The sequence below is a fragment of the Carlito syrichta genome, unplaced genomic scaffold, assembly GCF_000164805.1.
Source record: "Carlito syrichta isolate Samal-C Ts95f unplaced genomic scaffold, Tarsius_syrichta-2.0.1 Scaffold304455, whole genome shotgun sequence".
In the NCBI taxonomy this organism is placed as follows: domain Eukaryota; kingdom Metazoa; phylum Chordata; class Mammalia; order Primates; family Tarsiidae; genus Carlito; species Carlito syrichta.
The window spans coordinates 156131-168374 of NW_007248551.1; the positions used below are offsets into that span (position 1 = coordinate 156131).

A 12244-nucleotide genomic window follows, 5' to 3' on the forward strand; every position below is an offset into this window, starting at 1 on the left:
CCGCTTGGGGGTCATGGGACACCGCGCCTCGGGGTGCTGAATGAAACACCGCCCGCGTTTGGGGGCCCTTCCCCGCCTCCCGGGTTGACAGCGCTTGCTAGCCGGGGCTGGATGCTAGGGGTCCAGGGGCGTCCTCTAGACCCCACCTCCCACCCACGTGGGCGCCGGTGGAGAGGGGTCACCTGCTCCCCATCTCGATGGCCACTCAGGTGATACTTGGGAGGGAGGGGCTTGGATCGCTAGTGTCCCAGCCTGGCCTTGGGGGCATTTTCACCGCGGCGGTGGTGGTGGTGAGGTAGGCCTTCGGGCTTCCGATTCTACCTGCCTCCATGTTGACAGAGGTCCAGCCATTCTGACCTCCAAGTCTATAACTTCTGTGTCCTGTTTCACCAAGCCTCAGACAAGTAGTTGCCCGCCCCCTCCGCCGCCGCCGCCGCCATCCCTTCCCCTTGTACTCTTGCTACCTTGAGCCTCAGGCATCCGGATGTCTTAACTCCTCGTCCTGTCCCCTGTGTGCCCTCTGTCCCCTTGCTTCAAGCATCCCAATGCTTAGGGCCTCTGTTCCCTTATTCTGCCTGCTCTCCTTTTCCGGGCCTTTTGCCTCCAGGATCTTGAGCACCCTGCCTGTCAGCTCTTGAACCTCTGGCATCCTGGGGCCCAACCTCTTGATTGCTCCTCCAGGGCTATGTGGAGCCTGCTTCTTGGCTCCCGGCCTTAGTTCTTCTTGGACTGGGAACTCTAGAACCGTCCTGACCTCTCCCCTCTTGGCCCACCTCCTCTTTCTCAACCGCAGGCTGCAGAGATTGGGAGCCGCGGGGGCACCAAGACACAGGGGACACAGCAGCAGCCAGGCTCAGAGGGTCCCAGCTATGCCAAAAAAGTTGCACTCTGGCTGGCTGGGCTGCTCGGAGCTGGTGGGACCGTGAGCGTCGTCTATATCTTTGGTGAGGGACGTACCCCTGCCCCTCAGTTTTGCTCTTTTGACCTTCCAAATCCACTGTGGAACTTTCCCGTCATATCCCCTAAGAACTTACCTCATCTTCGTTCCCTGCTTCATTCCTCAATAGGGCAGCCAACTAGGACACCTACCTTGGGAAACTGGGAAGTCTTTCTTCTCCCTTCTGGTTAAGGCTCTACTCCTTCTAGCTGGTTCCTGTACCAGGCTATTAGGAAGAGGGGAGAATAGGGAAGGACCAGCCTCCTAAACTTTGTCTTCCCTCAACACCCAAAGTCCAGCCCTTCCCCTAGTTCCTTTGTCCCTCGCAGACCCAGCCCCAGCCCCAGCCCCTTTTCTCTCAAAGACCCAGGAATCCTGGCTGCCAGCCCCTTTCTCCCTTGAATCTGGGAAGCTGTGCCTCTGGCTCTCTTCCCTCAGGTCCAGGAGTCCAGGCCCCTGTCCCCGTCCCCCCTCAAGACTCAGGAGACTGGACCCCAATTCCTCTCATGCATCCCTGTCTCCCTTGCAGGAAACAACCCTGTGGATGAAACCGGTGCCAAGGTGAGGGGGAAAGAGCCTGAGGTCTTGCCAGAAGTCCTAGCCTGTGGATGAGGGGGGGTCCCCTTTGGTCTGTTTAGGCGCATTTCTGGTCTGGAATGAGCCTCTCCCTCCCAGAGGCCTTTGCCCGTTCCTCCAGGGCTCTTGGAGGTTCCTTTTCTGGGTGTGATGGGGTTCTGCCATCCCAACACCTTCCCTTTTTCTTTCTACCTCCCAGATTCCTGATGAGTTCGACAATGGTAAGTAAACAAGCACAGATTCTGGAGTCCCCTCCCAGCTCTGCCATTTGTAGGGACCTCTCCCTTCCCGTCTGGTGTCCCTGGCTCCTCCTCCTTCCATTGGGGGAGTGGGGGAGCCAGCAGCTGGATGGCTTCAGGAGGGAGGGGCATTACAAAGCCCAAGCCCCTTCCCTGGCCCCTCAGCCCCAGAGCAGATGGTCAGGACAGATGGGGGAGGAGAGCCCAGGGTGGGAGGACTTGGGAGACGGCCACCTGTCTGCAGACACATGACTTCCTGTGCCATAGACTGAGCATCTGCAGTCACTAGCCCCCTCCTCTTTATGACCCGCTTTTTTTTTTTTTAGCCACCAATCCCCTACCCCATCCGGCTCCTCATTTCCAAAACAATGTCTTCTTCCTCCCTCCCCCTTTGGTTAACCAGTTTATGGCAGGGAGTTTCTAACAAATCAGATACTGCAGAGTAGTTGGCACTTCCATCACACCTGGTCCTTCCCAGAAGTTGATGGTCTAGAAAGCCACTTGTCTATGCTGCCAACGTTTGCAAACAGGCATGCTAATACATTCATTGTGTTAAACTGGGCAGTTAGATAAGTGCTGTTGATTTTAGCTGGGCAGATAGAGAATCATACTGGCTAAAACAAATCAATATGCTGATTGAAATTGGGCAGGTTTAAAGTGTGTGTTTACTAGCTTAACCGGTTTCAAGATTGTGGTTTTTAAGAGACAGGCCCGTAGATAGAACTGGACTAAAAATACTGTATTGAAGTAAGTAGTCACGTGAGTTACTACTTTAAACTGGATTCAGTATATTCATTTAAACTGGGATTTTTCACCCTTGGTCTATTGACAGATATTTCTTTGTTGCGGGGGACTGCCCCGTGCACTGTCGGATGTTTAACAGCATCCTGGGCGTATGCACACTAGATACCAGTATCATGACAATCAGAAATGTGTCCAGACATTGCCAAATTCCCCACAGGGAGGGAGAGAGAGAATTGTTCTCAGTTGAGAACCACTGGTTTAAAGTATACAGGTGCCTTTATATATTCATTGTTTTTTAATTAGATTCAGCATACTGGCTTAAAGGGGGCAGATCTGGAAGCCTAGTGGTTCAAAGTGGACCAAATATCCTGGCACAGCATCAACAGATTTATATGTATGTGGGTTTTAAGTGGGCCTGTGTATAAACATTTCGATTTATACATGGGATGGGGTGTGGCTATAAGTATTCAGCTTCAAATGGGGCAGGTAGATAGATTCCTTTGTTCCTACCTGGCGGTATATCATTGCCTTCTGTCACTGGACCTAGAAATGAGCTGGTTTGTAGCTAATAGAGCCCTGGTTTGTCTGGGAAGCTGAGCAGCAACTTACCTGGAATCCTTTGTGCCTGGTGTTCTCCTAGATCCAATTCTGGTACAGCAATTGCGCCGGACATATAAATATTTCAAAGATTATAGACAGGTGAGCAGAAGCCCTGGGCCCAGCCCCCATCCTGCCAGCCCCAGCCTCCCTGCCTGAGTACCCCGTCCTGTACCTCTCCCACAGATGATCATCGAGCCCACCAGCCCTTGCCTTCTCCCAGATCCCCTGCAGGAGCCGTACTACCAGCCGCCCTACACACTTGTCCTGGAGCTCACTGGCGTCCTCTTGCACCCTGAGTGGTCGGTGTGTCCTGGGGAAGGCAGCGGTTGGGGGTAGGCCCAGGTGGCTGGGTGGTGGGGAGATGGGATTCAGCCCTGGCCTGTGTGTGATCTTGGGGAGGGGTGTCACCTCTCACTGCCCTGCTTTCCTCAGCTGGGAGAAGACCGTCATGACAGTGCCCCTCTGTGGGGTGGTTATAGGTGTGCCTGGACACAACGTGCTGCCAAGGATTCAGTGTTTGTCCCAGGACCTAGACCCTCAAGTCACAGCCCTTGAACTCTTAAATCCCCAAGATAGAGCACAAATGCAGGCCGAGTCATTGTCTTCCTGGGAACTTTGAGGGCCTCTGGATCTCGGTGTCACTGTCTTTGCTATCTCCCCAGCTGGCCACTGGCTGGAGGTTTAAGAAGCGCCCGGGCATCGAGACCTTGTTCCAGCAGCTCGCCCCTTTATACGAAATCGTCATCTTCACATCAGAGACTGGCATGGTGTGGCTCTGGGGCAGGGGAGGGATGGTTGCGGGGGTTGGGAGGTCTGGAGGGCCAGGGCCCAGCCTGATCTTCTCTCTCCTTCCCTCTTCCCACCCCCAGACTGCGTTTCCGCTCATTGACAGTGTGGACCCCCATGGCTTCATCTCCTACCGCCTGTTCCGGGACGCCACGAGATACATGGATGGGCACCATGTTAAGGTACCATGTGGGGGTCACAGGTGGGCCTCTGGGATCTGGGAGACTGGCGCTGCCTGAAGCTCTGACTCTAGCCTCAACCTGATGTGTGGTTCTGCCCAGATTCGATTCCTGCTGGCAGGACATGGGCTTGGTCTTGGCTGGGCCTCAGCACCCTTCTTCTTTCCCAGAATCTGGAAGCAGGAGTGGGGGAAGTAGGGTCTGTCTTTGTGTGGCTCCTGGATGTTGTGGCAGATCTATCTGCACTTCTCTATCTGGTGAGAATTTCTTTTTTTTTTTTTTGAGTTGGAGTCTCACTCTGTCACCCAGGCCTGGAGTGCCGTGGCATGCTCATGGCCAGCCCAGCGTTGGCCTACTGGGCTCCGGCAATCCTTCCACCTCAGCCTTCCAAGTAGCCGGAACTACAGGCATGCGCTACCATGCTCAGCTAATGTTTGATTTATTGTAGAGACGAGGTCTTGCCAAGTTGCCTGGGCTGGTCTCAAACCCACAGGCTCAGGCAATCCACTCATCTTGGCCTCCCAGAATGCTGGGATTACAGGCTGAGCCACCGAGCCTGCCCGGGAATTTCCTAAACCTCCACCATATCACAATTACCCAGGGCAGTGGCTGAACACAAGATTGCCACCTCCCTTCCCAGGGAACCTCCAAATCACCTGCTCAGTGCTGGGCCCTGGGTCTAGGAATCTGTGTGACCAGCACCCCAGCTCCCTTGGAGGCTTGTTATCATCATCCAAGGCTGGTCTTGAGAGGCCCTGCCATGGTGGTCCCAGTGTGCATCTGTGTGAGATTTCCCTCTGTGAATCCTTGGTGTGGGCGCAGACATAGACCTGATCCAGTTCTCATCACTTCCAGGACATTTCGTGTCTGAATCGGGACCCAGCTCGAGTGGTGGTTGTGGACTGCAAGAAGGAAGCCTTCCGCCTGCAGCCTTATAACGGGGTTGCCCTGCGGCCCTGGGATGGCAACTCCGACGACCGGGTCTTGTTGGACCTGTCTGCCTTCCTCAAGAGTGAGGCTGATCCCTGACCTCCTGGCCTCTGACCCTCAAGAGGAAAGATAGATGCTTGGTTCTGGCTTGCCTTTCATGTAAAACTGGGTGGTTGAGATGCAGGAGGACCACGAACATCTTAGAGTCCTTAGGAGCTTCTTAGAATGTTCTGGTGCTCTCTGGAATGTTTAGGGACACTCCAGAATGTCCAGGGGGGCCCTTTCAGAGCATCGAGAAACATTCCATATAGCACGGGCCCCGCAGTATCAGATATTTATGGACCCCACCTCCTCTGGCCTCAAGAAGCTTGGCTGACCACCACCTGTTGTGCCCGCAGCCATCGCACTGAACGGTGTGGAGGACGTCCGGACCGTGCTGGAGCACTACGCCCTGGAGGACGACCCACTGGCAGCATTCAAACAGCGACAGAGCCGGCTAGAGCAGGTTGGTGCCCACAGCCCCAGGCCGGAGGACCAGGCCCAGGCTCAGGCTCCTGGAAGAGGAGTGCGCAGCACCTTGTCTCTAGCACCCTGCTTGACCATGTGACCTTGAGCAGATCCCTTCTCTGGCTTGGTCTGTAACCAGGGACTGTAATAGGCTTGCTCGTAGGGCTGTTGTCAGGAGGGCATGCTTGACTCTGCAGCCTGCTCTAAGAACAGGAGGTGGGAAACGGCGAGCACTCGAGATAGGTCTGGAAGAGGGTCCTCTCGAGAGTCTTGAGTGGGTCTAGGGCACCTTGGGAGGCGGACTGTGGGTTTTAGGTCAAGTCTGGAAAAAGGGATCCCTTGGCACTTGGCCTGGGGTGTGGGGAAGGAGTTCTGATGGTCTTGGTGGAACCCTGGTCATTTGGAAGTGGGGCTAAGAGTATGGATTGGATCTGGGTGGCTCCTGGGTGTGGGGCTGGAGCCCCCGAGTGCCCAGAGAAGGAGTTCCTGGAGGCCCTCCAGCATCCAGGTCCTGGGGGCCCTCCAGCATCCAGACAGGTCATGGAGCTCAGGGCTGGGCACTGGGGACTCCAGGAGAAGGACAGTGGTCTGGTGGGAAGGGCCATGGGGTTTGGGCCTGGGGTTGCTCCAGCATCCAGGCTGGGGTAATAGGGTCTGGGATAGGGCCCCAAGATTCGAGGGAGGGGCCCCTGGGATCTGGGGAAGGGAATTTAGGAGAGTTCGGGGCCTGAGAAGCTGCTGAGGTTCAGCTGAAGACACAGTGCCTGTGGCTCAGAGCTGACTGCCAGTGTCTGGGCTGGGCCGAGATCTGCAGGAAAGGTGGCCCCCGGGCTGAGGGCTCAGGATCTGGGGGTTTGGAAGGAGGCTCTGCCCACCCAGCTGACCCTCCGTCCTTCGTCTGTCCCCGACCCAGGAGGAGCAGCAGCGCCTGGCCGAGCTCTCCAAGTCCAACAAGCAGAACCTCTTCTTCGGCTCGCTCACTAGCCGCTTGTGGCCTCGCTCCAAGCAGCCCTGACCTCGGGGCCTCCTTAAACTCAGGGCCTGGGTGCAAGGCCACAGTGCTCCCAGACCAAGGCGTGGGCAGCCACATGTCCAATAAAGCGCATCCCAGACGCCACAACTGCTGTGTTCCGAAAGTCTCCAGATGGGGGCGTCGGGGTGAGGTCCGGGACTCGGGTCATCGTCCCACAGTGGCTGATCTGCTGCCAAGCACAGAGTGGGTGCTTTGTTGGATCCGGGGTGGTTTTAACCCCCGTCTGGGATTCTGAAAGCCTGGCTCCCTGCTCTGCCATGTCTTCCATTGTGCTGTGTGATCTGCAAAGAGTGCATCAGCTTCTCTGATCCCAGATTTCCGTGTGTGGAGAAGAGAAGAGAGGGTGGCACTGGGCGTTTTAAAGCCCAGTAGCTGCTTGGCTGCTGTGGATACTGCAGCGTGGCCCATGGACTCTGGTGACCAGAGATTGCCCCTGTCAAGAAGGCAGCGCTGCTCAGCTCCTGCCAGTCCAGGAGACTGGGCCTGGAGTTGCTTGACCCTCCACCTTCAAAAAAAAGCCAGAAATTGGGATTTTTATGTTAAATCTCCCTATTTTTAAATGTTGGCTCCGACTAGCCCAGGCAGGCCATGTAGCTCCAGTGGCACTTTTATTATTTTACTTATGTGTTTATTTTATTTCTTTAACTCCATCTCAGCAATGGCAACAAACCAGTGGCTTTTCCTGTGATGTCCAGTCCGTGTTCCATATCTGCACTGTCCAGTTGCCCGTGGCCACACAGGGCTATGGAGCACTTGGAGTGTAGCTGGAGTGACTGAGAAGCTGTGTTTAAGTTTGATTTTAGTTTAATTCATTTAAATAGCCACATGTGTCTCTTGGCTCCTGCACTGGATGTCACTGCTGTGAATTCAGGAATACAAGTTCCAGAGTGCCTAGGTTCAAAGCCAAGCTCTGCCACTTCCTGGCTGGCTTGTGGTCTGGACAAGTCATTCCACCTCTCAGGGCCTCGGTTTCTACATTTATACAATACGAAACCCGTAGGCGAGGCTTGAGAGCCAAACGAGACACCCCATGTAGGCACTCAGGTGCTAGCTGTGTGAACCTTAGGCAAGGCATCTCTGCCTCAGTGTCCTCATCTCTAAGGTGGGGTGACGACGTACTTTAGCAGTGACTGTGAGGACTTAATGGGATCATTCATATTTAGGCTATATATTCACGTGGGATTTGCCATTACCAGGCCATACCGATTCTTCACGGATTGGAATATCCTGAACCAGTCTGACTATCTCTTGTGCAAACTACCTCCCCCCACACTGTCCCAGTCTCTTCTGACAGCATCCAGTGCTAGTACCAGTTACAAGTTTTGAAAAGACCCTTCTTGGCCAGGTGCAGTGGCTCACGCCTATAACCCCAGCACTTTGGGAGGCCATGGTGAGAGGACTGCCTGAGCCCATGGGTTTGAGACCAGCCTGGGCAACTTGGTAGGACCTCATCTCTACAATAAATCAAGAAATGTAGCTGGACATGGTGGTGTGTGCCTGTGGTTCCAATTACTTGGAAGGCTGAGGGGGAAGAATTGCCTGCAGCTGATTGAGGCTGCAGTGACCATGAGCGTGCCACTGCACTCTAGCCTGGGCAACAGAGTGAGACTCTGACTCAAAAAAAAAAAAAAAAAAAAACTCTCCTTGGTGTTTGTTATAAGTAAAATGCATTTGAAACTGGGCCAGCTGAGTGCAGTATCTCACGCCTGTAATCCCAGCACTTTGGGAGGCTAAGGCAAGAGGATTGCCTGAGCCCAGGGTTCAAGACCAGTCTGGGCAACCTGGCGGGACCCCATCCCTACGGTAAATTTTTAAAAATTAGTAGGGCATGATGGCATGTGCCTGTAGTTCCAGCTATTTGGAAGGCTGAGGAGGAAGGATCGCCTGAGCCCAGCAGATCAGGCTGTGGTGGCTGTGAACATGCCACTGCACTCCGGCCTGGGTGAAGGAGTATAACTCCAACTCAAAAAGAAAAACTGTGGGCCAGATTGAAACTGCACCTAATTTTTTCGGAAGGTTCACAGGTGTCTACAAAGAATTCAAGTCTGCACATCACCCCAGTCCAGGGTGCACTGTGTAGTCTGTGGGGAGCCTTTCTGACATCCTCACGTTCCCTAGCTTTGGTAAGTCACAGGATTGAGGGGAGGGGCCTGTGCTTACTGGCAGGGAGCTTTGAAGTGGGAGACTGTCCTGACTGAAAGCAGAGGTGGAAATGAAGCCTTGTGTTTGGGAAGTGTGATCCTGTGGGTTGTGGTCAGAGCACCACCACACGTGTGTGTGTTTGCCGGCCACAGTGGGGGACAAGCTTAGTCCCACGGAACCCTCTGAGGGGCCTTTTGAAATGTGACTCGGATCTGTCTGCTCACCAGGACGTGAAGTGTTGAGTTGTTCATTGGCCCAGGGCTACCTCCCACCCCCATGGTCAAGAGTGTCCCTTGGGGGTTAGGGCCCTGGCACTCTGGGCCACACCTGCTTCAGTGCCCGGGGAGTCCGCCTGGACCTCTCCCCCTACCTTGGCACTGGCTCAGGGATGGTGCTGTCAAGGCACACCTGACAGCTGGGGAGGGAAGGGCTTGACGTGCATAGGAGGCCTCAGAGGCAACATGGCCGAGGTGTTTTCTAAAGCGCTTTGGACACGGGCTGCATTGCATTGTGGTATGCTGTGGGCAGGATTGCACCAGAGTTCAGGCATCCCCCAACAGGATCTGACTCCAGGGTCATACCCCTTGTGAACCCTGTGGCCCTGGGCAAGGTCCTGACATCTGTTTCCTCAGCCATAAGGGGTTAATTACCTGCAGCCATACCACCATGCACACCCGGATCTCAGCTAAGCAGGGTCAGGCCTGGTCAGTGCTTGGATGGGAGACCATGGGAGTTAATCATAGTACCTCCCTCACGCACTCACTTATTCAACAAATATTTACTGAGCACTGTCGGGCCCCATTCTAGGTGCTGGGGTACAGCAGTGAGCAAACGAGCTAAAAAGCTCTGCTCTCATGGAACTGGTATCCTCAGACAGGAGGTGGTGCTCAGATATTTCTCAAGGGGTAATACTGTATCGTAGGGAGGTGCAGTGGGGTGGGGACTTGGCTGGGTGGACTGGTCAGGGAAGCCTTTTGGGAAGGTATATTTGAGCAGCGATCAGGTGGAATGGGAAGGAGAGCCATGGGAATATGTGAGTTGCCAGGAATGAAAAAAAAAGAGAAAAGAAAAGGCCTTGAACTTGCTGTTCCCTCTGCCTGAAGCGTCTCTCCCAGGGTCTGTGGGCTTATCCCTCCCCCTTAGGTCTTTGCTCAGGTATCATCTCAGCACAGCCTAAGGAAAAAGATGCTCAGAAAGCCCTTACAGCGCACCGTGCACAGGAGAGAATCCACGTGCAAACCCATGCCCATCACAAGCCTTCAATAGAGACTACTTTTATGCTTTGTTTTTGAGTCAGAGTCTCACTCTGTTGCCCAGGGTGGAGTACAGTTGCATGCTCATGGCCACCACAGGCTCGACCTGCTGGGCTCAGGTGATCCTTCTGCCTCAGCCTTCCAAGAAGCTGGAACCACAAGTGTGTGCCACCACTCCTGGCTAATTTTTTCATTTTTTTGTACAGACAAGGTCTCGCCAAGTTGCCCAGGCTCGTCTCTAACCCCTGGGCTCAGGCAATCCTCTCGCCATAGCCACCCAAAGTGCTGGGATTACAGGCGTGAGCCACCGTGCCCGGCTTCACAATATGTTTTTAAAGCCCTGGGAGCCATAGGAGAGTCTATGCAGTGGAAAGGCATGGTCAGGTTTGTGTTTAGAAAGACCCCAAAGGCCAGAGCGGTCAGGGCTAGGATGGGGGGACACAGGCAGAGGGGTTGGGCCAGGAGAGGAATCACAATGGGCTGTGGGAGCTTAGAGAAGGTGCTTGATTCCCTTGGGGAATGTTAGGAAGAGTTCCTAGAGGACATGAAATCTGAAAGTGAAAGCGGAATTAAGGAAGGAAGTGGAACTGCACACAATGGCTCACGCCTGTCATCCAAGCACTTTGGGAGGCAGAGGCAAAAGGATTGCCTGAGTCCAGCCAGGGCAATTGGCAAGACCTCAACAATAAATCCAAAAATGAGCCAGTCATGGTGGCATAGGCCTGTGGTTCTAGCTACTTGGAAGGCTGAGACTGGAGGATCACCTGAGCCCAGCAGGTCGAGCTTCCGGTGGCTGTGAGCAGGCCACTGCACTCCAGCCCGGGCAACAGAGTGAGACTCCAACTAAAAAAAAAAAAAAGAAAGAAAAGGAGCCTGGGATGGTCTGCACAGTCTGACCCACAGCCATTGCTTCAACTCCAGTGTCCTCAAGAGGAAACTTTAGACCAGCTTGCTTGCTTTTTCTTTCTTTCTGCTTTCCTCTCCTCTTTCCCCCTCTGCCTCTCTCCCCCTCTCTTTCCTTCTTTCTGTTAGAGTCTAACTCTGTCTCCCAGGCTGGAGTGCAGTGGACAGATCCCAGCTCACTGCAGCCTCAGCCTCCTGGGCTCAGCCGATCCTTCCACCTCAGCCTCTTGACTAGCTGGAACTACAGGCGTGCGCCACCACACCCAGCTACGTTTTTTATTGTAGAGATGAGGTCTGGCTTTGTTGCCCAGGTTGATCTTGAACTCCTGGGCTCAAGCAATCCTTCTGCCTTGGCCTCCCAAAGTGAGCCACCACACCCAACTATACTAACATCATCATTACATTATTACTATTATTTTGAGTAGGAGTCTCCCTCTGTTGCCCAGGCTGGAGTGCAGTGGCACACTCATGGCCACAGCAGCATCTACCTGCTGGGCTCAGGCCATCCTTCCGCCTCAGCCTTCCATGTAGCTGGAGCTACAGGTGCGGACTACCATGCCTAGCTTATGTTCTGATTTATCGTCGAGACGAGGTTTCAGCAAGTTGCCCAGGCTGGTCTCGAACTCCTCGGCTTAAGCAATCCTCTCTCCTCAGCCTCGCAAAGTGCTGGGATTTCAGGCTTGAGCCACTGCAGCCGGCAAGACTAACGTTCCTTAATTCAAGAGATTCCCCAGCACCTACTCTGCCTGGCTCTGCTGAGCTCTGCCTCCCTGGTCACCACGTCTTAATCCTGTAGAAGAAAAACATGTACGTTGAACCTGTGTTTCTTTCTGTAATTACTAGCCTCTGAGTATTAACATTCTTTACTCCGGGGGGGAAAAAAAAGACTTTACTCCATCTAAAGGGCTTTGTCCCACGCACAGAGTAGTTATGACCAGAGAGGGCTGGGGCTGGAACATCTGCTTCCAACTGGTTTTTCTTGCTGAGGTCCTGGAATACTAAGGAGGGTCCCGGGGCGCCCCCCCAACTCGCTCGGGGCTGTGGAGCGGCCCCCTGGGAGGCGAAGACGGAATTTCCTGCCCATTTGACCTCACACCTTCCGGAGGCCAAACGGGCGGCCCAGCGGCGGCCCGAGGGGGGAGGGGCGCGGCCGCCCGGCAGATGGCGGCATTTACATACAGCTGGGCGCCCCCTCTGAGGCGGGGGCTCCTCGCCCTGGCGTCTGGTGCGTCCGCGGCGCGGGGTCTGGGAGGGTGGCTTTGTCTCGGGGAGGGGGAAACACGCACGCACGCACACACAGGCCCACAGGGGTCCACAAGGAGCGCCGGATCCTCCTCGTTTCCACGGCCGGCTGCCCCCGGGGGCCTCCCCAACCCAGCCTCATCCACACACGTACCCTCGGTCGTTTACGGCCT

General features: G+C 54.7%; 2 protein-coding genes across 2 annotated transcripts in view; both read left to right on the top strand.

Moving 5' to 3' along the window:
* Positions 1 to 6618, top strand: part of TIMM50 (translocase of inner mitochondrial membrane 50) — a 6994-nt gene extending 376 nt beyond the window's left edge. The window contains exons 2-12 of the mRNA XM_021713319.1: positions 210 to 295; positions 794 to 944; positions 1467 to 1498; positions 1713 to 1734; positions 3137 to 3195; positions 3280 to 3399; positions 3759 to 3863; positions 3966 to 4064; positions 4917 to 5073; positions 5390 to 5496; positions 6412 to 6618. Of these exons, the coding sequence (XP_021568994.1) occupies positions 210 to 295; positions 794 to 944; positions 1467 to 1498; positions 1713 to 1734; positions 3137 to 3195; positions 3280 to 3399; positions 3759 to 3863; positions 3966 to 4064; positions 4917 to 5073; positions 5390 to 5496; positions 6412 to 6513 (1040 nt within the window). The 3' untranslated portion in view covers positions 6514 to 6618. The remainder of the gene's footprint in view (positions 1 to 209; positions 296 to 793; positions 945 to 1466; positions 1499 to 1712; positions 1735 to 3136; positions 3196 to 3279; positions 3400 to 3758; positions 3864 to 3965; positions 4065 to 4916; positions 5074 to 5389; positions 5497 to 6411) is intronic.
* A 5372-nt stretch (positions 6619 to 11990) lies between these two features.
* The window catches only part of DLL3 (delta like canonical Notch ligand 3), an 8464-nt gene continuing 8210 nt past the window's right edge, over positions 11991 to 12244 (top strand). The window contains exon 1 of the mRNA XM_021713320.1: positions 11991 to 12054. Coding sequence (XP_021568995.1) covers positions 11991 to 12054 — 64 coding nt within the window. The remainder of the gene's footprint in view (positions 12055 to 12244) is intronic.